This window comes from Pelodiscus sinensis, chromosome 16 (genome assembly GCF_049634645.1).
Source record: "Pelodiscus sinensis isolate JC-2024 chromosome 16, ASM4963464v1, whole genome shotgun sequence".
Lineage (NCBI taxonomy): Eukaryota > Metazoa > Chordata > Testudines > Trionychidae > Pelodiscus > Pelodiscus sinensis.
The window spans coordinates 19731021-19757754 of NC_134726.1; the positions used below are offsets into that span (position 1 = coordinate 19731021).

At 43.0% G+C, this 26734-nt stretch overlaps 1 protein-coding gene across 1 annotated transcript in view; it reads left to right on the plus strand.

The window, feature by feature from the left end:
• The window catches only part of XYLT1 (xylosyltransferase 1), a 400682-nt gene that overhangs the window by 326980 nt on the left and 46968 nt on the right, over window positions 1-26734 (plus strand). The window contains exons 7-8 of the mRNA XM_075899380.1: window positions 21876-22092; window positions 24174-24350. Of these exons, the coding sequence (XP_075755495.1) occupies window positions 21876-22092; window positions 24174-24350 (394 nt within the window). The remainder of the gene's footprint in view (window positions 1-21875; window positions 22093-24173; window positions 24351-26734) is intronic.

Sequence of the window (26734 nt, forward strand, 5' to 3'; positions counted from 1 at the left end):
TCAATTTACGAGGAAGAATGCCTTCTTTCGAAAGTTCCTCTTTCGAAAGAAGGCGTTCTTCAATGTAAATAGGGCTTCTTCAAAAGAGAGCATCCAGACTCACTGGATGCTTTCTTTCGAAAAAGCAAGCCGCTTTTTCGAAATTTCTCCGTGCAGTCTAGACGCTCTCTTTCTAAAGAGGCTCTTTCGAAAGATGCTTTCGAAAGAGCCTCTTTCGAAAGAGGCTTGCAGTCTAGACATAGCCCAAGGTAGCAGGGGTAGTAACTTGTTATGGGCCCATGTTGCTCAGGCTCCAGAAATATTCCAGTGTTGGGGTTGGGTCTCTTCCTTGGTTCCACCTGCCTGTCCCTGCAGCTCCATGCTGCACTCCCTTGCCGGCCACTGCTGCAGCTGGCTACAAATAAGCAGCACCAGGGGCAGATTGAGGCAGCTGATGTGTTACAGTGGAGGAATGAGGCACATAGCAGCACCCCCTCTCCCAGCAGGCGACTCCCAGCAACCTGGGAGGGATTAGGGGAGTGTTGTGTGAGGCAGGAGAGGGAGAAGAAGGGGCCTCTTTCCTGAGCTCGCTGCTGCTTGTGGGGAGAGGGTTGGGGGAATCCTTTCTGGCTCCCACTCAAGCCCATAAGCAACCTGCCTGCTGTACCCCAATCTCCTCATCCCTGCCCCAGCTCTCTGCCCCCCCCCCACTTCAACCCCCTGCCCCAGCCCAGGGGCTGCACCCCAAATCTATTCCTGCATCCAGACTTCCTCCCAGAGACTTGGGCAGGTATGGGGAGGTGTGCCTTGGACCTGGTATGGGCCCCACCAAAAATTATGCAATCCTTAATGATGTAGTAAGAAATTAAGAAACAATAAGAAAACTTTGCATTTATGAGCTGCCTTCTCCTCATAGTTCTCTAAGGCTATGTCTAGACTGCAAGCCTCTTTCGAAAAAGAGCGTCTAGACTGCAAGCGGAACTTTCAAAAAAGCAAGCCGCTTTTTCGAAAGAGAGCTCCCAGGCAGTCTGGATGCTCTCTTTCGAAAAACCCCTGTTTGCATTCAAGAACGCCTTTTTTCGAAAGAACACTTTCGAAAAAAGGCGTTCTTCCTCGTGAAATTAGTTTTACCGCCGTTGAAAGAAAAGCCGCGTTCTTTCGATTTAATTTCGAAAGAACGCAGCTGCAGTCTAGACGCAGGTGAAGTTTTTTCGAAAAAAAGCTACTTTTTTTAAAAAAGAACCCTGAGTCTGGACACAGCCTAAATAACATGGAAAGATCGGTATTATTTTTCCCATGTCACAGATTAGAAAATGAAGAAATGAAGACAAATTAACACTACTAAATTATCCCTGGATGTAACCCTGTTCTCATCTGTGAAGACTTTCAGTCCCTTAATTTGTAATTCCTCCTGCCTGGAGTATGTTGTATCTTAATTTAGATCCTAATCTTGCAACCAGTTCTGTTAGCACAGACCCCAGAATATGTGAGGACTCACTGGCTTCAGGCCTGTACATTTGGTTTCAGGCTTAGCAAGCTAAATCACTAGGTCTGGGTCTTTCTCTATGTCCTGTAAAGTACCTACCCACATCTTTGGTTCTGGCAGAAAATAATCAGAGAGCAAGCAACACATCCAGGGTCACAGAGCCAGCCAGTGGGTGAGTCAGGAATATAAGCCAACCGCTCAAATGCCAGCCTGCTTTTGCTGAAGACTTACAGATTCCCTTTTGTCCTTATTTAGATGAATTCTTCATGCACGTTATCATTCTAGTGTGTTGTGCATGCAGGGCTTGTATTGCATTTGGAACCAAAATATATTTGAGAGTGAGTTATATAAAAACAAGTCGGAAATATAAATAGCTTTCAGAGTATCGTCTCGGGTTTAGAAATAGAGCTCTTCAGTGTGATTGACAGGCTGGGCTCTCACTGGCAGTCATGACAGTAGAGTTAAATTGGAAAAGCAATGGAAAAGGTTAAGAGATGCATCCCGTCGCTTTAGCTTGTCTGCTATTCTGGTGCACCTGATTATCCGCAAACATTGCAGCAAGCAAACTAAAATAACTAATGAAATGTGACATTCATGCATAAAGCTGGGTTAAGATGCCAACCTCGGCTGGGACAAGAACAATTTAGATCAATTAAATGCACTAATCTTGTATTAATTTAATAATAAAATGTGCTAATCTGTCACACATCCTCTCAGAAGAATAGTATCCCGTTTATTAATCCAGTTGGTTTGGGGAGGTTTTTTTGGGGGGGGAGGGGGTTGAATGTGTAAAGGCCTTTTAGCTAAAAGTGACCATACACATTTTATTTTTACTTCTGACATGGTCGTATTAAAGTTCCATTTCATTGCAAGACATGGATGGTGTTTGGCTGTGTGATCTTACCTGAATAGAGGAAATTAGCATGCATGATGGTTGCCTTTTGCTTTCTGACGGAATAGCTGAAAACATATCACAGTAGCAGGTGTAGCATTGGCACCTGGACATTTTCATTGTGAGCTTCAGGCAGATTGGATATAGCATCAGAACTGAATCTCAGAAAATGAAAATGAGCTGCCCTCTTTATTTGGCCAAATCCTCATGCCAGAGTCCAGCTGGAGGAGCTGGGCTGGGCACTGGGCAGAGGCACAGTGGAAGGAATCCTTGCCCATCAGGCATCAGTATGGAGGACTGGATGATCTTTCTGATAGCAAAGTACATGCCCATCATTGGCTCTGCCCATACCATCCCCTTCACAGCCCTCATTCTGGCTCAACCCCTTGGCTATCAGAATCCCACCAGTTGCATGATAATGAAGCCTCCGTAGATGTGGGAAGGATTTGCCCCGTGTAATGTGAATTATGACTCTGGGCTTTGATTCCTCATTGCCTTGTACTTGTGTTGACATTGTAGCCCATCTAGGGAATGAGGTTAGCGGGATTCAAAAAGAGGATTTGATCTTGTATGAACAAGGATAGTCAGACTTATAATAATAAATATGATTTAAAGCTAAAGAAGAGCTTTGTAAGGACTAGTGTTGTAACTAGGGATGTAAAATCCTATTTATTCCGTTAACCGGTTAACCCCTTAGCTGGCGCAGCCCCTGTGGCTGGTGGGGGGAGAAGTCAGGGAAGGGAGCTGCTCCTGCTGGGCTGGAATGCCCCCGCCTGTGGTGCACTGCTCCAGCAAGGTTGGGCTCGCTGGGAACATGTGATGCTGTGGCCAGCTGGAGTGGCCCCCCCCCACCCACGGCATGCCCCACCAGGCTGGAGCAGTCCCCTGCCCACATTGGGCATGGGGCTGATTCAGCCCCCACCAGTTAACTATAACCAGTAAGCATCAGCGTTGACCCCACTATAAACATGCCAGCTTCAGGTTGTAAGTCAAACTTTAACTACTGAGAGTAGGAATTTCCTTGCTGACCCGCTATCTCATAACTGACCACTGCAGGGTTTTTTCCTCTGAAGCAACTGGTGCTGGCCATTGTATGAGCCAGGATACTGGGCTGAATGGGCCAATGTCTCATCTACAGTAGGGATGTAAAAAACACCTGAAAAGTTAACCAGTGAAATGATTAACTTTCATAACACCATGCCGTGAGCGAGGCGGGGTTGCTTTCACTGACCAGGCCCTCTGATTAACCAGATACCCAGTAAGCATGCCAGTGAAGCTAATTCTTAGCAGATAACCATTTAATCTTTTACATCCCTAATCTACAGTGGCAATTCCTATGGTCCTAGGTGTTTTTGTCAAAATAGGAAGAATCACTAATACAATAGTGCAATATTTAAAACCCAGTTAGAGCAAATCATAACCCCTAGGGCTACCTTTTTGAATTCATGGGTGAATAACAGCTTCTAAATGACAAGCTTTTCAGCTGCCTAAATCTGCTTTGTAAACAGCTGCCTACACTGTGAATTTTAAGTCACGATAGTCTGGTTTATACAATGAAAAGTGAGGGGGAGAGAGATTAAAAATACATCTTAAAACTTAAATCTGGAATGCTTATACCTCTCAATTACAACACAGTTTGTATTCAAGCCATGTAGACAATCAATACGTGTTTTACTGACAAATATGGATAGCGTCACGGCTTCCTTATATAGAACAGTTTTCTTTTAGTTATGCCAGAATCATTAAAAAGTACATCACTCTGATTTTCCTTTAGTGGCTTCAGAAAAGAAATGGAGGTGGAAATGTCTCCTTAACTCAGCAGGAGAAGCATTATTTCCTTAGAAAACTGGATGTCTGAAATGAAATTATATACATTGGCTAGCGTTGTTACATCGCACTTAGTGGGCAACACTTACCTTTTCTACTCTTTTCAGCATCTCAGACTATTTAAAGGAGAAGAATAACTCCATAGTTTTATAAGCTATTACAACTTGCATCACCCAGAAGATTTTTTTTTTTTTTTACAGCACCGGCACCTGGCTGGTACATTATAAAACACAAAGAGAGTCAAATGTGACATCTTTACTGACAGTCAGGAACAGACTTTTTTTTAGAAACCTTGCCACAATAGTCTTTTGGGGAACAGTGTAAACATGCTGTGATTGTTGCATGCGGTTAAATCTTAAGAGAATTGGGAGCTCACAGGCAGGATGGAAATGGTTCAAAAAAATTCCATTGCGTTTTTTCTGTATTGTTTTATAGATTTATTTTCATTTTGGATGTTTCTCCTCTCTCTTGTGTCACACAGTCTCTAGTCTTCAGTTCTAGAAAACAGACACCCCCCCGCTCTAGAGCCATTGAGTAGATATGCCCTTAGGGTTTTCAGCATCCAGCATAGGAGCAAATCTTAATCTTACTGACAACTTTAATGTGCCATGGTTCAGGATTGGTTCCCAAAATCCTGTAAACCTTTACATCAGATTGTTAGTGAGGTAAGTGCCATTTTCCAACATGACACATGCGACTTTGGGTACTATATATTGGATTAGGCCAATGGACAATATTACCGTTATCTGTCTCTAAGCACTTAACCCGAGTACTGGAGAATAGAACAGCCAGTAATTGTTGCTGTATTACTGTGCTGATGAACCATCCATGAAATACCCAACACTACTACTTAGGGATGTTAATGGTTACCTGGTACCAAGGGAGCAATCCCCTGTCCTTGACCTGCCGCAGGTGGAGGGCAGCCACGTGCAGGAGTTAGAAGCAGCTGGGCTGGAGTAGTCCCTGCCCGCAGTGGGGCGAGGAGACACTCCAGCCCAGCCATGGTGGATGGGAGGTGGGAGGGGCGCTTCAGTCCAGCCAGGCTGGAGCGCACTCCCTTCCCCTGGCCCCGCCCACTCCTGGTTAATCAGTTAACCAGTTAAACTTAACATTTAACCAGTTAACTAATTAAATGGGATTTTACGTCCCTACTACTCCTGATATTTACTGTGCCTGACGCTAAAATATTTTTAACCATTTAGCTGCTGGAGGCCTATACATTCTTAATAACTGTTTAATAGCGTACTTAACTGAAAATTCACATTGTGCACATTTCAGTTAATTTAGTACAGGTTGTATCTCCCTAGTCCAGCACACTCGGAACCTGACCTGTCCCGAACCAGGAAACCTGCTGAACCAGCGGAGGTCAGTGCCAGTCCCTCTGCTGCCTCTGGCTGCAGGATTGCACTCTGGTAGCAGCAGAGGGACCAGTATTGACTGAGTGGAAACCTAGCCCCATGGCCACCGGGCTGCGCTGCTGGCCACAGGGCCGCACTCCTGGCCCTGAACACAGGGCTCTACAGCCACCCTGCCTCTTCTCCTGAGCACCCTCTTCAGTCCCCCATTCAGTCAATACCAGCTCCTCTGCTGCTGCCAACTCTAGGGCTGCGCTCCTGGCTCCCACAGTAGGGTTCCGCAGCCACCATGCCTCTTTCCCCAAATATCCCCACCCTGTCCTTGAATTTGAGCACCGCAAATGAGCTATTTGTTGCTCTCCAGAAGCTCTACGAGAGTGGGGAGAGGAATTGATGAGCACGGAGCTTGGCATTTCCCCATGAGTGCTCCAACCCAGGAGCACCATTAGGGATGCCGGACCACAGATGTTACCAGACTGCTTAAGTCTGGACTATAGAGGTTCAACCTTTACTGTATCACCCTGAAATACATTGACTAGAGAAACATTCATTGCCAGTTGGAAACACAGTCCTGCATTTGCAGACCTAGTATATCAACTGAAATAGTAACACCCTTCTTATTATGCAAAGCAAGTGTATTTTTGTATCTTAAAGCTGACTTTCAGATATTCCCCACTGCTTCATAATCAGTGCTAGATGTGACATAAAAACTGCTTGTACTTGGCAATTTGCCTTCTCATAGGTTTTTCATTTTACTCTGTTTGAAAGATGGTGATCAGAAGAGCCCCACTACAAAGGAAAACAAAATAGGCTGAATGTGTGGGGGAAAAATAAGATCAGTTCAGATATCCTCTTAGGAAAATAGCCTGGGATTGTTTTTAGCCAAGTGCTGAATGAATTCAGCTTGCTGGAGTGCAGAAACAGTGTCAGTCATCAGCCCAGACAGGTTACTGGATTTGAGGAAGTCCTCCTAGAAAATAGTTTGTTGTGCACAGAAAAGAAGGAAATAGATAAATTACTGGTATAGAGAGAAAGCAAAAAGAATACATGAAATCTTTTGCATCCCCTACTTAGCTAGCCACTGATTTCATTATATATCTATATATTCGGTCATTTGTACAAACGATGTTTCATGGTTCAGTCGTGTCTTTTCACTCAGCACTCTGAAAGCTCTGTATAAAATAACTGAGTCCAGCAATGCCTCTTTAATCAGGGATCTCTAACTCCTGGCCTGCAGGCCATCCCCAGCCGGAGCAATTTGCACAATCCAGGCCAGGATTCCCAGCAGACTGGGGAGCTGGCCATTACCACCCATTCTTGTCATTCACCCCGCCCAGTTCTCGCCATGGTACCCCATCGTCCCCAAGGGACGAGGCTTTCGGAATCACCAGGGTTCCTGGCGCAGTGCAGCAACAGTGGTTGGAGCCCCCACAATCTCCATGGCAGCAGGAGCCGCAGGGAAGCAGAGAACAGCGGAACGAGTTCACTTGCCCATTGGACCAAATGTCTGTCCAAAACCCCTTTGCTCAATATACATAGAACCATTTAAACTATGTGATGAAAGCCACAGTGGCAAACACGTGGTTAGAAAATACTCCGAAAAATTGGTTAGTTTTCTTTCTTTTAATTATTAGTGCCAACCTGTTTAACCCAAGGAGTACTTTGTACTTGCTTGCCATGCGTTATTATGATTGATGTTAGGACATAATTAATATTTAATCTCTAATCATTAAAACAGATTTCATTTACTCTCATGTTGCTTTAAACTTGCATATTTATCAGTGTTTGGGGTTTCCCTTTACTTAATCCAATTATACCAGCTGTGTCAAAATGATAATTAACATCACAGTTGGTATTACCCTCTTTGTCAAGTTTGAGTAGAATGTTTTCAGGAGGCTATCTTTGCTTTTTTATTTTGTTTTTACTCTATTTTTTTCTTTCAATCTGTATTTAAAGACCCATCAAAATTAGCAGGCAAAACCGCATTAGGTTTTCCAAATGTCTGTTAATTGCAGAAATAATTTATTTCCTGTAATTGTACCTCTACCCAAAAGAGACATATTGACGTTTTGAAAAAAACTTTCTTACAGGTGAAACTTTCAACTGTATCTGATTTAAAACATAAATCTTTGAGTCATTAATGTAATTTTCATTAATATTTTTGTTTTTTAATTACCTGATTCTGTCCTGGCAGCATCAGGCACTATGTATTGTTCCCTTACTTAAGACTTTCTTTTTCTGAACTATTACCCAATCAGAGTGGTATTAAAATAAGATTGCATGGAATACAGGGCCCGATTTTCAATTAGGTACAGTAGAAGGGGTGCTGGGCAATAGGGAGTTTAAAGGGATGGGTCTGTGTGTATTGGGGTGATGGTCTGTGGGAAGGTGTCTAGACAGGGCATTGGGCAATTATGATGGTTTGGTTGTATGGCAGGATTCCTAACAATTAAAATTAGCAGGATACCAGTGTTCCCTGTAAGCCATGTGACTGTGTGGAAAACTCAGGAAAGATTTAAATGCCACCCTCTGAGTGGCAGAGTCTCCACAACTAGGTTTTTTGTTTCTACTGATGGTGCACATTCGCACACACCTCAGTGACATAAAAAGTATTCCACACACAAATGGAAAAAATCCACATGCGAATAGAAGAAATTAGAGGGAACATTGCAGGGTACTGCAGCACTTCAGAACTCCAAGCTGTCTCTGGGCAGCGAGGGTTCCCAAGGTTCCCAGCTGCTGTGGGCAGCAGAAGACCCCGGAGCTCCAAGCCCCTGCAAGAAGTGGGGAGGAGCTTGGAGCCATGGCCCCCACATCTGCACAACCAGAGGAGAAGCCTAGGGGCTCACAGGCTATAAATCTGGCCCTGGCGATGTGTGTGTGGTTCAGTGGTAATAACTATATCACCCAATTACCTCTCAAAATATTTGTTGTTAGTACAGTTCTTGGAGTCGGGCAGTCATGTGAGAATCTCAGTTTTCATTTAAAAAAAATTTCTAGCCCTTGTGATTGCTGAGAAAAGCTTGATATGTGACTCAACTTCACCATAAGCTTCAGGAACCAGAAGACAAATAAAAAGAACTCAGCATTAGTTAGATTTTTTTAAGTCTTGGGATTGCCTGAAAAGTCTCATGATTTTTGGCAGCCTGACCAACAACTTTGAACATTTAGTGCTGGAATACTGGTGGTAGAATTTCTTTTTAACCAGGTATGTGTCTCTTCCCATTCATTTTCTCTTCCTCCTTTTCCAGGAAGTCTTAACTGGTTTTGTGGCATTGCATAAATAGAGCCCTGCAAATCCGCAGCTATCCGCTTTATATCCATAGGCATCCACATCTGCAGATATGAATGCAGATATCCACGGTTCACTTTTATCAGATAGGGATGCAGATGCAAATTTTGTATCTAGAATCCTGCAAATTTGCTGATATCCATGGCTCATTTTTGTGGTTACAGATGCAGATACCAATTTGGTACACAGGGTACCAAATGCATATACATTTTGGCAGAGTATGCTGTGATGCCTAACGCTACCCCTTCTTGTAAATATCTGCTTACACTGGCTTTGTCATCAGAATAGCACAAATTTAAACAACATTGTAGCTGCAGTAGGCACTGCTTAGTCATGCTGAGTACAAATCTACCTGAAACTGGGGAGTATGTGCTTGGCCCTTCTAAGCCATTCCTTCACTGCTTCTCCTCGTACTATTGAGTAGGGAAGTCACACCCCTACTTCGTAGCTTAAGTCTTTATAAGCAGGGGTGAGCCCATGCCACCCTACTCAGATCTGAACTTCCCAACTCCTTCATCTTTATATCATGACCATCCTTCTTTATAATTGCTCATGAGTCACAGAGCAAAAGAAACGAGGCTCTTGAGGAATAAGCCCAGTGCCATGCAGTAATACTTCCAAGCACACAAGCGGGTTACTGAAAACAACTGGCCAGGTAAAATGGGTTTTTTTGTTTTGCTTTGTTTTGGCTCAGTTGGGCCAAATCCTGCCAAGGTTCATATCTATGTAAATCAGTAGTGGGCAATCTCTGGCTCGTAGGCTGCCCATTAGAGTTGTATGTGTGGCCTGCAAGACGTTTTGTTCACTGCTGCCCATGCACAGGGGTGCCAGATTCTGCTGGTGTCCATCCATGTAGGTTTTTTCCTCTCCCTGTATTACTAAAGTCTCTCCCTGTATTACTAAAGTAACACACACATAAAGCAAAGGCATGTTTACTGAGGTGCATGCTAATTGCACACACTTCTGCAGTTCAGGCTGCGCACCCCACAAATTCTAGGTATGCAAATGCAGTTAGCTAAACTACCCTGGTTACGAAAGTCTTGTGGCCCACTGAGATAGGGAGGGCCACTTATGTGTCCCACTCACTAGCTTAGATTGCCCCTCGCTGATGTAAATCCTGATGACTTCTTTGGGGATCCAGGGTGTTTGAATCAGGACAAGATTAGGGTTTTTTATTTCCCAGTTTTCTCTAGCAGTTCTTTATTTTTTAAGGGTGAATTATATGGCAAATGAACAAAGCCGTAGTCCATTTGAAACCATTGCAAGGCTGAAGGATACAACACTCGGTCCCAGTTGTCCAGTGGCAGGAGTAAGAGAAACAGGAGACAACTCTGGCCAATAGGGCATGCCCATGTTCCACTCTCCTTTGCAGAAAGCTGGGGGGTGTTGTATAGAGAGGGGATAGCACCAGTTTGGCAGACTGACAGTTTGGGCCCCTGTGTAATCGATATGCAGATTTCAAAGTGGTTTGGTGGGATTTTTTTACTCTTGTAGAGTGTCCCAGGAATTGAATCTGAGAGAGAATGTCAGTTTCTCATGCGTACAACGTCAATTGCTACATGATGTTATTCTCAGGAAAAATTCCCAGCACACGAAAAACCAATAGGAATTGCAGCGACAGATGTTTATTGCTGCAGCCCTTGTTATAAGGCTCCTTTTGTGTTTGTATGATCAGTATCCTTAAAATCCAAGGGGGAAATCCTGGCCCCACTGAAATCAATGTCAAAGTTCCTGTTGACCTCAGTGGAGCAGGACTTCATCTGAAAAAATTATTCATGGCATTGACAGTGTGGATGGAGCCTAGCACATTGATGAAGCTACTGAAAAAAATAATAAATAGTACTACTAATAATTTTAAAAGATATTTTCCTGTGTTCATATTTGTCTTCCAAGTATTATCACAATCTTCTATAAATATTTTTTGTTCTTTTGCTTACCTTTAGTTTTGACTTTGCATATGAAATATCCCCAATCTCACTGTAGAAAATTAATGAGAGAAATAAATTCTATGCCAACTATATAATTGTGCTTGATACTTGTGCTGTTGTCATTAAAGTGCAAGGGACTGTGATTGGAGGATCGTATTGTGTTTGTAATATTTATAATAGCTCCTTCAGAACACAGGAATTAAAGCAAGAAATAATTCCATTTTGCTCTTGCAAAGACTGTAGTCAGGATGCTGCAGTTTTAACACAGTGTAAAATGGGTTCCATTTTCATTTTTTTGGACTTTTTAAAAATCTTTACAGAGAGTTTTTTTGTGTTCTTTTCAAACAGCAGGGAATTCTGTACTTTTTTCACACCCAATTGCCTATCATACCAGGACTAACTCTGCCTGATCTTGACAGACTAAGTAGGTGCTATTTGTTTTTGACACTGGTCCCCTCTCTACCTTGTGTTCCATTTATTGTGGGTAAAAAAATAGAGGAAAATCGCTAAGTCTAAAGCAGGAGTAGGGAACCTAATGGGGCCCCCAGCTTGCCTGGATCTGGCCCCCTGAGGCACAGTGCTTCCCACTAGAATTGGGGAGTCCGTGCTGACACTCCAGCCACCCTGCTGCCGCCCCACAGGGATAGAGCACACAAAATCTACTAGCCTGGGCCATCGTAGGCTCTGGTGTGCGAAGGGAATGGTGTTCTCTCCACCATTTTCCCCTCCACACCTTATTCCTTATAGCTATCACTTCAGCTAGTTAAATGGCAAAATTCGGTATGTTCATGGCGGACCCACAGTTCATTATCTGATATTGCAGGGCTATTCAATATGTGGCATATAGACCGCATGCAGCCCATGGCCTGTTTGCAGCCTGCAGTGCAGTTTGGATTTACACAGGGCTCAACATGCGGCCCATCGGTGGGAGCCAAAGCAAAAAAGGAGTCAATATAATGGTCTTCTGTTGATATTTGTTTAGTAGTTAAATTCCTGGACTGTCGTTGCTCATTAAAAGTGCTGTCACATGGGTGGAAATCGGGTAACTATTGCATTTCATTAATATCAGCAAAACTGACTTACATGGGGTCTGCGTGTTGTATAGTCTTGCCTTAATCTTTGTATTCATATCTGTCCGTGTGAAAGACGCTATTTGCATATATGTTTGCATGTATATGCAACCATACTTAAGTGGCGGCCCTCGGCATGTGCTGTAAGTATCATTGTGGCCCCAGGAGCTTCCAAAGTTGAGAAACTCTGTTCTATTGTGATAGGGTATGTCTACACTGCCATCCTAGTTCGAACTAGGGTGGCTAATGTAGGCATTCAAACTTGCAAATGAAGCCCGGGATTTAAATATCCCGGGCTTCATTTGCATCTTGCCGGGCGTCACCATTTTTTAAATCCCCGTTAGTGTGGACTCTGTGCCCACGGCTACACACGGCACGGAGTAGGTAGTTCGAATTAGGCTCTCTAATTCGAACTACTAGTACACCTCGTTCCACGAGCCTAATTCGAATGTAGGCCTAATTCGAACTACCTACTCCATGCCACATGTAGCCGCGGGCACGGAGTCCGCACTAATGGGGATTTTAAAATGGCGGCGCCCGGCAAGATGCAAATGAAGCCCAGGAAATTTAAATCCCGGGCTTCATTTGCAACTTCGAATGCCTACATTAGCCACCCTAGTTCGAACTAGGGTGGCAGTGTAGACATACCCAGAGGCTACGTCTATACTGGCGCCTAATTCCGGAAAAGTCATGCAAAGCAGGTAAGTCAGAATAGGGAAATCCGCGGGGATTTAAATATCCCCCGCGGATTTAAATAAACACGTCTGCCGCTTTTTTTCCGGCTTGGGGAAAAGCTGGAAAAAAGCATCTAGACTGGCGCGATCCTCCGGAATAAAGCCCTTTTCCGGAGGATCTTTCAAGTAGGAATAAGAGATCCTCTGGAAAAGGGCTTTATTCCGGAGGATCGCGCCAGTCTAGATGCTTTTTTCCGGCTTTTCCCCAAGCCGGAAAAAAAGCGGTGGACATGTTTATTTAAATCCGCAGGGGGTATTTAAATCCCCCGCGGATTTCCCTATTCTGACTTACCTGCTTTGCATGACTTTTCCGGAATTTGGGGCCAGTGTAGACGTAGCCATAGAGTCACTTCATATTCCCATCATTTCCTCCATAAAGGTTTTTCAGAATACCCCCTGAATCAGGAAATCTATCCACTAGTGTTCGATCCTAAGCTTCATGTCTCCGGAGAAGAATCTAGCCAATGCACAACTACATATCAGAAGGTTCTTGCCTTCTACTTAAACACAGCCATGGCCTTCAGGACCTTTCCCAAACTCTTCGTATCCTGTGTTAAAAGGAAGAAAGGGCAATTCATTGCCACACAAAGACTGTCAAAGTGGGTCTTAAATCTCATCTTAAAATGCTATGAGACTACAAATATGCTCAGAGTGACAGCATTCTCCACTAGGGCTTAGTCCAGGCCTATAGCCTTTCTGAAAGGTGCTCCTCTAGCAGTAATCTGCAGATCTACAACCTGGTTTTCCAATCCTGTGTTTGCCAAACATTACTCTATCTCATCTGCTTTCAGAGCTAACAGGATATTTCATGACTCGGTCCTCTGACTTGCTTTAGATTTGCCTCCTTGGTACCTGACTCTGCATTGAAATATTGCTTTGGAGACTTTTGTGTTGGAGCACCCATAGGGACAGTAAACAAGAGAAGGAGGAAAGGTTATTTACCTGTACAGTAACTTGAGTTCTTCCAGTTGTTTTGTCCCTTTGGTTGCTCCACCTTCCTCCTCCCTGCCCATCTGCTGCAAAATCTCTGGCTTTGCCACTGAGAAGGAACTAAGTGATGGCAGGTCCATGCCCCCCTATCTGTGCCCTTGTATGGAAGCATGGAGAGGTGCTCTTGGCAGGCATGGACCCACAGAGGCTGCCTTACAGTCTCCATTTGAGAGTACATAGATGTGTGCGTGTCCTGTGTGGATCACCCATAAGGACAAAACCTCTCAAAGAACTCATGTTACTGTACAGGGAGAGAACCCCTCCTTTTATTTGACATTGTTTGGCACAAAGACTAAATTGAATGAATTGGTGGCAATTTCAGATTTTCAAAACGCATGTAATCCTTGTTAGAACTGAACTATTTGCAGGAAACAATGGAAGAAATCATGGCCCCATTGAAGACAATGGAATGGTTGCCATTGACTTCCAGAGTCAGCATTTCACTCTGTATTCAGGGAAGGTAACCTCTCTGTACATATTTAGATTTTTATACTTTTGCATATTTCATGAAATTATTCAATGAATGGTTTATTCAAATATATTTCAGCCTAAAGATTGCTCACAAGGTTTTTGCTGTACCTGCTATGGGAGTATTTGTTGTTTGCAATTTGCTGTGTGATTGGTCAGCCATATTGCTACATATTATTTTCTGCTTCTTGACTGGACAATTCCCACCAAGAGTTTCAAGATATTTGCATAAATATTTCTAGGGAACAGTCTTGTGTGAATATCTGTTCACACAAATTATTTTTCACACTTTCTCACCAAATTTAGTTGGTATCTGCAGATATTTGTCAAAAGTAAATAGCAGGCTGTGGAGCTAGTCAAAGCAGGTTTTGTTCCAACAGATGTTCACAAATCTTTTTAGTGGTATTATCTTAACTCCTAGCACTTGCTTGTGATGAATTGTTTCTCCAATGCATCTTTAACTTTTTGATCATAATTACCACTGCTGTGTAGTAATTAGTGTAACAAGGATTTGGTAGGTTTGCAGCATATCTGAATAACTGTGAAATCTCAGCAGCAAGCACTTTAGGTAAGAGGCTAGAAACAAGAACTATTTAGGAACAGGAAACTGACTCTCCTCCTACAAATATATTTCTATGAGCCAAGGACCCTTTTGTGATAAATCTTATTGATCGAGTTTACAATCTGACAACTTCCCATGCCAATAAAAAAAGTTTTGTTCATAGACTTTGAAAATATGTAAAATGGGAGCTTTTTTTAAAAATATTTTGCAAAAACTGTCAGGAATAGCATCTTTCTGCTGTAGAGATAAGATAAAATATAAACTTGTGTGAATTACAAAATCAGTCAAACGCTTCCCTTGCCTTTCAATCAGATATATTTATATGTAAAATAATACGTTATAAGCATGTTATAATAATAATGAATAAATGTGCACATGAAAATGAAGTGTTGGTTAAGAAATAACACTTTAAAAGAGCTCTATTTAAAAACTGAGTTAAAAGTACTGTCAAGTAGTACATCCGTTTGTGAGCCATTTTTGTGTCTTTGCAATCACATTTTCCTATTTTTAAAATTGTTATTTCTCTCCTTATGATGAGTCACACAAATGAGGAAAAGTAACTGCCTCGTATAGAAAAAAAAGTGAAACTTTCTGTTCACAAAGTCTGTTAAATGAACAAAATAGAAGACAGGGGGAAAAAGGGGGCTATAATTTTCTTTCTTGAGTTTCCAATATAGTGATCTTCCAACAATATTATGCTTCAGTAATGTTTTATGGTGCATTTACTGATATAAAACAAATGTATAGGAATAATTATGAGTAGTTCACTTTAATAAATTTAAAGCTGGTTCTTTTTAAATGTGGTTGATAGTATATGTTCAATGTAGAGTCTTTATAAATGTTAATTTAGTAGGGCCAATATAGACTTTGTGTAAACAGGCCAAACTCTGATATAATTAGAATTTTTCATAGCCCTCTAACACCAGAGCAGAAATTGGCCCAGTATATATTTGAGAACTATAACTGGGTTATCAGTGTTTGAGGACGAGTTATGATTTAACCCAAAACCTACTAAAGTCCATCAGTCTTCCCTTTAAGTCAGACTTCTAATGAGGTTTGGAGTTATTATAGTGCAGTATAAGTGGTTTTGCTTTTCTTGGGTGACAGAATGGTTTTCTCTTAGCACGTGAGCATTAATAGATATTAAATTTGATTTCAGACAAGTGAGAGGAACTGGGAGCAAGAGAGGAGCATGATAAAATACCAAAGAGAAGAGATATTTTCAGTGATCTGGGGAGGGGAGGAGTTAATGTAATTCCATGAGCCTATCTGAAATGAACTTGTAAATATTTTCATATGTTGCAAAGTGAGAGCAGAGTCTCCAGACACATGTTGTACTCTGAGCTGTCTAGACTGCTAGATTGTTAACCCAATGGAATCGTTGCAGAAGAGAAGCTGTGGGAGGTAGAAGAATCAGAGATTGTAGACATTTTTACAATGTATAAAGATAGGCCCACCTCATGAAAGCATCCTGAGTCAGCCTTCAGTTTTGCAAACTACAGAATTGCAGCTGCAACTAATTATGGGCATAAATGACAGCATTTACACATGTTTGCCTGGTTTGCGGCTATAGTAAGTTGGACATATGAATGATAGTTTTGTGCCCACAATTAGATTCAGGCATAACTGTACAGCCACAAAATTTGAGGCTCTTTTTGAAAATGAGTCTCAGTGTCCATGTCTGTGTGTAATTCTACAAATAGAAATCTTTGTAATTTTAATAAAAATAGTTCATATACAAGTTTCTTTACAGAACATTCAAATTAACCAGTGCACCAAAAAATGCCTTTTGTGTGGTAATGTATAGGAGATGATAAAAAGCAGGACAACTTTCAGTCCAGTAGTCTTATTGTAGCCATTTTTTCCCCTCCTGATTGACTCTTTAAGCCTTGCCATCGTTTCTTCCCTTCTTCCAAGACTTATCCCTGACCAGAGGAACGGTGTGAGGATTTTGTTTCCACTTCCATCAAGTGCCAACCGTTATATTCCCAACAGCCTGGAAACATTCTTGAAGAAAGTGGTTAGTTATCTACACTGACAACAGTGCATCATTGTCTTGGCAAGTTAATTTGTAATGACCTGAGCTCCAGAAACCTTTGTGTGTAGGAGCCTTGGCACCCTTCCCTCCAGTTCAAAATGCTTGGACGCCACTGTACTTGTCCAGTTTAGCTAACATTAGAGACATCCTGGTGATAAATCCATTTTTTTTAAATCTGGAAATTATCATGTAATTTTCCCATTGTGTAAAAGCGGCAGAAGACAAAGGAGATGACAGGTATATACATTGTCTGTGCATTAACCACTCTTCTTCCGAAGTTGAGTATGGAGTGAGGTTGGTGCAGTAGTACAATCTGTAGGAGCTTAACAAAACAAGACTAAAAGAATGACATTTACATTTTTAGATCCAAGTGTGAAATTGAGGCCTCTGAAGTAGGAAAGCTCCCACTGAATTCAGGCAAGCCATGAATGAATCCTAATATTTTTTGTATAATTTGTTTTCTGAACATAGTTTGTTTGAAGGCTGGCTAAGTCTCTTTGTGTGCAAGTGTAAGTGTACTGTGACTTTTGTCCAGTCTACAAATCATTGTAGCAAAGGTAATCCAAGAGGATTTGCCATTGAATCTTATTAACAGATTGTTGTTGCATGAATATGGTACAATGTAAATTATATCAAGTAAAAAAAAATAGGAAGTGTAAATTTAAATAGGGAGTATGAATTTATATACGTCAAACAGGCAACCATCTTGGTAAAAACTATTTTATTCCTTGTCTTAATATTGCAGTCTTCAAGCTGTTATATTATTTTAGCTAAAGTTTACATATACAGCAAAGGAATTGTCTATTGGGTAATCCAGGTCGTTCCCCCTGCTACCCCTGCCAGAGTAGGCTATGTTTCTCAGTAGAGTACTAACAATTAAATACTCAATTGGTTTGGTTTCTGATAGTTTTCTTCTATAGGACTTTGTGGTTGGGATTTACCATGAAAATACTGCATGCTTCCAACAACTCCATAATTTTCTGTGTATGCTAAAACTTTTTTTGTTTTGAGGGTAGTAAAGGGCAGTTCACAACTAAAGAAGCTTCTTTTTTAATAATAATGACAAAATTTGATAAGTTGATGCAATCAGCAATTGAGAGAAACTCACAGGAAAGGACTCTATATCCCTCTTCAATATGATCAATAACATCACACTGTTTATTTGAATTAATTAACCTAAATGGTCATTTCCAGCTGCTTATTTTTTGACAAAAGTAAATAAATGACCAAACTTTCAGGCATGTTAATATTTGATTTGCAGATAAGTGCATAAATATTGGATTTGAAGATTACTTTCCAGAGGACTGCATTAAAATTGCAAGACTTTTCCATTATCCTTCATAATGGAACATGAAATTAGAAACTCGTTAATGGAAAGAAAAAATTCTCAACTCTTTTCTGAAACTTCACAGTAATTTAACTTTATGTTATCACTTAAAAAACAGAATATCTTGCAGCACCTTAGGGACTAACAAAAAACGTAGACGGTATCATGAGCTTTCATGGGCATAGCCCACTTCATCAGATGAAACAATATAGCTTTTTTAAGTTTCTAGCTTCTTTTCTAGGACTAGGAAGGTAGATATTAGACTCTAAAATGAATGAGATTTAGACTCCTTTTACCCTGCATTTTGTAATTAGATACAAGAAACAATCAAGTTATAATTCTGCCTTGATTTCTTCATTAGTTCTAGAAGGAAGCCCTAAACAAGGAGTTAGCTTGCTGATGGGCAAAACATCAAGGCTACGTCTATACTGCGCATTGTTGCACAAGAAGATATGCAAATGAGGCATGGGTGAATATCGTCACGCCTCATTTGCATACCTAATGAGATGCCATTTTTGCGGAAGGGGGTTTTGCGCAAGAAGGAGCTGTCTACACTTCTGAAAATAAGTGGCAGAACGGCTCCTGCGCAAGAGGGGTTTTTTGTGCAAGAAGGAGCAGTGTAGACAGCTCCTTCTTACACAAAACTCCCTTCCGCCAAAATGGTGGCTCATTAGGTATGCAAATGAGGTGCCGCGATAGTCATCCCTGCACCTCATTTGCATATCTTCTTGCGCAATAATGTGCGGTATAGACGTAGCCCCAGGTTCCAGGAGATCTGATAGTTCATGAAGTTTTTTGTTCTATTAATTTTTTTTTTTTTTAAGGTTGTGTACTTGTGACGGAAATGTGAAGAAATGCTTCTTCATGTTTTAATTATTTCTGAATGTTATAGCAAATGATCTATATTTTAAATGTTTCCTTGTAAAAAGTAATAGATAATTAAAGGGTTCTACAAAACCAAGGGATTTGACAAATAAAACACTGCTCTTTTGCTAGTGGCAAAACAACTCAAGTTAGCCTGCAGCTCTTAAATCCAGTGGATTGTATTGGCTCTGACTTGTACCTAATGACATTTGTTTGGTATAGATGAGCCAGATGGGCAATATTGATTATATCTCAAAATATACAGGCAGCCTTCAGTACTGAAAGGAGAGGGCTGCATCATCTAAGGATGTTACAATTCGGTTATCAGGCTAATTGTGTAGTTCAGGGGTGGGCAATAATTTTTGATGGGGGGGGGACATTCCAAGATTTTGGAAAGTGGTCAAGGGCCGCACTCTTCCGTGATATTAATGGAGTAGATACGGGGTCTGGGATGGAGGATGGGTGCAGAAGGGAGCTTGGGGTAAAGGACTGGGGTACAGGAGGGAGTCTGAAGTATGGGAGGGAGTTTGGGTGAAGGAGGCAGTTGTGACCTAGGACGGGACTGGAGTGCAGGGGTTTGGGATGTGACCTAAGGTAGGAGGAGATTGTGATCTGGGTCAGGATACTGGAGTGCCAGGTCTGGGTGTAAGAGGGGGACAGAGGGTTTGGGTATGTTGAGTGGGGGAAGGGACAGAGAGTTGGGGCAGGAAAGGGCTGGGGTGCCAGAAGCAAGCTGTGGCCAAGAGACTTACTTGCCAGCTGCCAAACTAGCCTGCCTGCCTACAGACTTGAAATGTTTCCCAGCCAGCCTGCTTGCGTGGCCATGTACTTCAGGAATAACTGAACCCAGGAGAGGGGCTGTGGTTCTTCTTGGCTGCCTGTTACTCCAACAAGCAGCTCCCATTGGCTGGTTTCTGCCAGTAACCGGACAATGGGATTGTGCTGGGGGCTGGGAGGCTCCTAAAACTTCCCTCCTCCCCTCCAGTTTTAAAACAGAAGTGGAGCCTTGCAGCCGGGGTCTGTGTCGCGCATGGGGCTGAAGGGCAAGCTGGGAAGCCTGCCTGGGGCTCCCCACTGCCTCTGTGGGCCGGATCCGGTGGCTTGGTGGGCCTTATTCAGCCCCCATGATGTATTTTGCCCAAGCCTGGTATAGTTGATACAATTTGCATCTACTATATGATTAGTCAATAGGTCTGCTCCGCAGAGCTGCTGCAGGGGTAGTTCCAGGAGCCAGCTCAAGCTGGAACTGAGCAGTGTCAGCTTGTATGGACTCTGGAAACCGCTGGCACTGTGGCTCTGCATTTAAATGTAGTAAGAGACGTCTCCGGAGCCAGAGGTTGAGGATTTGAGCCCTACCCCCTGGGAATAGCCACCACCAGCTTGGTGATGGCTGGGCCTGAAACCCTCTGAACAAAGGAAGGATAAGGGAGCCCAGAATGTAGGAGGCTGGGGGGCACCTCCAGTGCACACTGGTTAAGGTACCCATCTCTGGAGCTAAAGGTCAAGGGCTCAAGCCCCACCCTCCCCAAAATGCAGAGGTGCAGTGATCAGCATGAGCCAGGACTGCTGGGTCCCAGCTCACGCCCAGTCCAGCAGCCCCAGCTCGCAGCAGCCAGGGCTGGCCATGGACAGGGGCTGCTGCCAGTCCCTGCCTAAGGCCAGTCCTAGCTGCCATGAACAGAAGCCCCCCACTGGGACCCCCATAGACAGTGGCTGCTTCACAGCAGTCTCCCCTGTCCCACCCCCACAGCCCCTGATAAGAGGCAGAAAGGGGGGAGCCGGCACCCACCTTCCCCCCAAGACAGCGCTGGGGTGAATTGGCCTTTAAGCCAGCTAGCTCCCCACAGCACCAGCTCCCTATCCTCCCTATCCCGCTGTGCCCCAGAAGCAGCAAGGAGGAGGGTGCAGCAGGGAGCACGGGGCCAGCGGGGGGATAGGGAGCCATCTCAAAGGCTGTAGCAGCTGCAGTGGGAACCTGTGCGAGCAAGGGCCTGCTTCATTCCCTGCTTGCACCATTTCCCCACTGCAGCCCTGTCCGTGCGTCCCCACAGAGATAGTGCAGACGGCACCCTGGATACAGTGCTGGGGGGAACTAGCTCCTACTCCTTCTTGCTGCCTCTCTCTGATAGAGGCAGCAGAGGGGAGGGGAACGACAAGTGACTAGATGAGTCACTACTCAGCTATCCAATAAGCTTATGATTATCGGGTAGTCGACTAGTCGCTTACATCCCTAGCATCATCCCTGGAAGGCAGTACCTTTCCTGACATTACATTACATTACAGGATCAGCTAATTTATGTTTCACATGTTCTGCTTTCTGGGAAGTAATTCTGAAAATGGAAAAACAAATAGATACCTACTTCAGACAGTCACAAAGCTACTTGTGAGTGTGCACTCTAGTCAAACATAGCTTGATTTTTTCCAAGTCTATTTCTGTTGCTATATGGGAGTTAATCAGTGTCAGTAACATTTCAATTCTTTTGGGTCAGCAACAAGATGCCCAGTGTCATTTACTCTAGACTTGAAAGTGCTGGAGAGAAGGGATATACTTGCTCTATAACAAAGATCAATAAAGTTTTACTTCTGATTTCATGTGCCTTTGATAGAAATGTACAATAATTCAGCAAGAAAATAATGCTCATTTTCTGAAAAGTTCTCTCAAAAGTAATTATCTGACTTCTTTAAAAGCAGGAATCAATTACATTTTAAATATAAATGCCTAGTTTTTCTTAGTGATACTTTATGTTGCAGTTTTGTTTGTAAAGGGTTAATAAACGTTATAAACATATTATAGATGAGTAGAGTGAGGAGTGGATATTTATAATGATATGAGCAGAAAGTGTTTAAGTCTTCATAAGCCACTGATTGACCTTTAGACTTTCTAACAATGTATAAAAACTGGTTCATTATTTATTAAAGTGTGTATTAACCTTTTATAAACTATTTATAAATGGAAGTCATAGAAATCATAACCATTTTTTTCCATTAGTCTTTAATAGCTTCTTTATTTTGAGTTGTAGTGATAAGAAAACAGCAATTGACTTTTCCTTTTCTTCTTCCTAGGTTTATTAGAAAACAAGGCCTGGACAGGCTTTTCCTAGAATGTGATACACACATGTGGCGTCTTGGAGATCGGAAAATCCCAGAAGGAATCACTCTGGATGGAGGATCAGACTGGTTCCTACTGAATAGGAAGTTTGTGGAGTATGTCACCTTTTCCAGTGATGATCTGGTGACAAAGATGAAGAGGTTCTATTCATATACTTTGCTTCCTGCTGAGGTGTGTGGATTTACAGAAGCCTCACTCTTCAAAGCTGACCTAAAGATCACTGAAGTCATTGGGAGTCTCTGTGTTGACTTCAGTGGGCTTTGGACCAGGCCCCATGTATGCTCAATAGAAAGTAATTTTATGATGATTAAGTCTTTATATGTTTCAACTGCTTTTTCCCCCCTTTGGTTGGTTGTTCATATTTTGAACCAGTAAAACTATTATAAATTAACCAAAACTTCAAGCTTCCTTTGCTTACAAACATCCTTCTATAAAGACTTCAAAATGCTAATAAAGAGGGAGACCCATATCTATAAGTAGCTTTCCTAATCACATCCATCCCTTTTATTAAAAAAACAAGTATGTTAAAATCAAAGATCTGCAAACAAAGATTTATTGTTCAATTCAAAACTCAGCTGGAAGGCACAGTCACAAATAATCTAAATCACTCAGAAATCACTCCAGCTGTAAGTGATGCAGAAGGGAGTACAGACTAGAACTTGTTTCAATCTAACATGTAGCAGTTTGTCAGCAGGGCATGCATTATCTTCAAATAGAGCACACACACTGACATTTTCACAGGCTGTTCTACACCTGCCCTGCCAGGCAGACTACTCTCATAGCTTGTCAGACTCTTTCTCCAAGGTATTAATGTGCTGTGTGTTTCCCAAGTACCTCTGAGAAGGGTGTCTAATGTCTCTTTTATAATGATATCAGCCTTCCTCCATGGTAGCACGGGGCTTTGGTGGATTGATGAGACCAGTCTTGCAAATATAGACTTTTTATCATTCAGCTGAGCACAGTGGTTCTCATAATTTGATGGGGTTTATTATTCCACACACGTTAAATAATCTCCCTTTAATCCTATTTCTGCTAAAATTCACTCCTTTTCTCAGCTCTGATAACCTTTTCATCCATTATCTTGCAGAGAATTTCTGTATCATTATAAAAGGACATAGGGCAATGAGTAATTGGGTAGTAGGTTTTTTTCCTCGCCTGACTGAGAATGTATGCCTTTATGGGTTTAACCAGACAATTCAAGCGTAAAATCCATATTCACTGGGCTGTCATTTAACATTAAAAAGGGTAGGGGGATTACTTGGGGGTCAGCCATGCTAATGCTATGCCATGTATTTATAGATCTTGCTATAGTCATTTTTAAAGACAAGTCACTGCTCCTAAAAATCATCTTTTGCAGAGCTAAATTTGATTGTGTTGCACTGCTGCCCTCCATAAGGTTTTCTTATGTTAGGTCTATATGAAGCTTCCCAAAATCATTTTGCCTTTGCTGACCTGTTAACCTGCTACATTCAGTTCCCATTACATATGATTTATGTAATAGCTGAAATTATGATGATATAATTAGAAGAACCCAATAGGAATTGCTTCATTCTCTGAGTCAGCAAATAAAGACTTAAAATTTCAGAAATAATTGCAGGAGACAGGATATCCTTTTTGTAGTGGGGTGAGTGTTACTTTTCAGTATGAGGTCACCCAGCTAGCAGCGGATTACAAGTAATCCTTGGTCTTGGAGGTAGACAGACGAACTGAAGAATTGACTACCTGGCTGTTTATTTTTCCATCAGTAACAATAGTGGAAGATATACAGTCTGAGAGTCATCATAGAAAATGCTTTGAAATTGATCATCAGTATGTCTCTAAGAAAAACAGTTCTAAGTGTAGTAGACCACAGGGTGACTTCAGAAGACAAAATAATGGGGATCCCTTGGAGCTGGAATTTCTCAGACAATTTAAATAAATAGCAAGGTAATGAGATCGGTACCTTTCTGTCTCAGGCTCAGTCATTCCATTCTAAAGAGCTATAACGCCTGCGGCCAGTTAGTCTTTTGGAACATGGCTTCACCCGAGACATTATTACTGTTTGGCTGTGTCCACAGGGGGCTATACTCTCTAGCCTATATTGAAGGTACCAAGGCAAAGCTACAAGAGTAAGTGGGTATCCTCTGACTTCTAAAGAGGAATAATCCAGGTCGCCCAAGGTTCAGGCCAGTAGACTGGCTTTCTGAGCTGAAAGCCAAGATGAAAACAGAAGTCTGAGGAGCTGAATATACTGAACTGTTGTTTTCTTGCAGTCCTTCTTTCATACTGTCCTGGAAAATAGCCCTCACTGTGACTCCATGGTGGACAATAATTTGCGCATTACTAACTGGAACCGTAAACTGGGCTGCAAATGTCAGTACAAGCACATTGTTGATTGGTGTGGCTGCTCTCCTAATGACTTCAAACCAGCAGACTTCCACAGATTTCAGGTAAGTCAGTTCACTGCTCGCCATATGTCAGAGGGGCTGGTTTTTTGCCCTTTTGATGTTGGAAGCTGTCTAATTTTGTGTCTAAAACAATAAAAGGAGAAAAGAAGAAACAACAATAGCAAACTTCGGGCCTGATCCAAAGCCCATTACAATCAATGGAAAAGCTTCTGTTAGTTTAGGCATTGGATTAAGCCCATAGCGAAGAATCAAAAAATGTGGATTTGACACTGGTATCCATGGTTGGACTATGTGATTTGTAAATACCTATTGGCAGTGGTTAAAAAGTAGATAGAAATTGTAGAGAAGGGGTGGGGAACCCAAGGCCCTGGGTTTCCCATCTCTTTTGTAGAGGGAGCTCTCACCACACCAGCCCAGGAGGTGAAAAAGCTGAGAGGAAGCACTGATCCTCAAAGCCCAGGTGAGAAGGGGGCACTCATGATCTGTTCACCCCTGAAATTCATCCCAAGGTAGAGAGTCCATAGTAGTCTCTTTGCACCCACTTAAGACCTGCAGATCTGTGTGGGGGCAGAGGGAAGCGTGTGAGCGTTCACACTGTAACAATATCAGCATTGCGAATGTTTTTTATTTGATCACAAGACTCTCTGGGTGCGTGTAAAATGGCAAGATTTTGTGCAAAAGCAGTTGCTTTTGCGCAAAAACTTGCCGGCTGTCTACACTGGCCTCTTGAATTTGTGCAAGAACACTGACTTTGTAATGTACAAAATCAGTGCTTCTTGCGCAAATACTTTCATGCTCCCGCTCGGGGAAAAAGCCCTCTTGCGCAAGAATACTTTCCCAAGAGGGCCAGTGTAGGCAGGGAAGAACTGTTTTGCGCAAAAAAGCCCCGATGGCTAAAATGGCGATTGGGGCTTTCTTGCGCAAAGTCGCGTCTAGACTGGCCATGGATGCTTTTGTGCCAAAAAAAAAGCATCCGTGCCAGTCTAGACGCGCTTTTGCGGAAATACTTTTAAAGGAAAAACTTTTCCGTTAAAAGTATTTCCGCAAAATCATGCCAGTCTAGACGCAGCCTCCGTGTCTGGATTCACGCTATCCGATGAGAATCATGCTATGAGATGAGAATCTATGCGGCGCCAAATTTCAAAGTAAGTTCTTTCGACCTAGACTCAGAATAAGCTATGCAATTGTGTATCTTATTCTGACAGAAGGGGGCTGACTAGATGCACCCCTAGAGTGAAAATGAGCACCCTCGAAAGAATTCCTTATACTAAGATCTGTAGCACCTTCTAATTCCATCACTCACCAAACCTGGCATACAAAACCTGAGCAAGATCCAGTGTAAAAAAGCCAGTTTAAAAGCTAATTAAATAGAATGGAGAGGTGTATACTAATACATCCAACATTCTGTATAGAACAAAGCAGGTCATTTAAAAGGGGCTGATCGAAATCTAAGAGCCTCTTCCCACATATGGCCCCTCTCCAAGAATCCTGTTAACACTTTTAAACAGCAAATCTATACATACTAGCCAATTAGCTCATCATAAGACAGGATTTTCAGGTCTCTCCTCCACATCGGTCTTCTCTCCTGAGCAGCCGGTCTCTCTCTCCATCTCTCTCTCTCTCTCTCTCTCTCTCTCTCTCTCTCTCTCTCCTCCTTCTCCTGCCTCCCCCCCCCCTCCGCAGCTCTCCTTCACCTCCTGTCTCTCTCTTTCTCTTCTCCTCCCCTCCTGCCTCTCACTCGGGGGACCGCAGAGCCCAAACGGCCTGGAGCTGCTGTCATGCCGCACATCACTGCTCCGCTCCCCTTCGCCTCCCGCCGTGGCACTCGGCTGACTTCTGCACCACTCAGCCGGGCCTCCACGGGGGAGCAAACAGAGCAAGCGGCGGTTTGGGCTCCCTCACCGCAGCCCGTCCGTGTATGTCACCGCCCCACCCCCCCTCTTGCCGTGGCGCTCAGCTGACTGGGGAGCGCGGGGCCCAAACGGCCGCTTGCTCCCCTGCGGCAGCCATGGCAGGAGGCGAAGGGGGGCGCGAAGGTGATGTACACGGCTGAGCCCTGCCCCCCTTTGCCTCTTGCCATGGCCCGCAGCTGACTTCTGCACCACTCAGGCGGGCCACCCCGAGGGAGCAAGCACCCATGCTGCATGGGGAGTGCGAGGCCCAAACAGCCGCTTGCACTGCTTGTTCCCCTGCGGTGGCCCAGCTGAGCGGTGCAGAAGTCAGCAGAGCACCACAGTGGGAGGCGAAGGACATGACTCAGGCAACAGCGCCGCCCAGAGGGAACAGCCAGCATTTCAGCGTTACAGACTCATACACTGGGTTACTATATAGATGATAAACTATGCAGCTAAAAGGTTGTTTTCAGCCCTTTGAAATCCAATCTCTCTGTCCTTCCCAGAGCCCTACCAGGAATCGTGAAATATAGA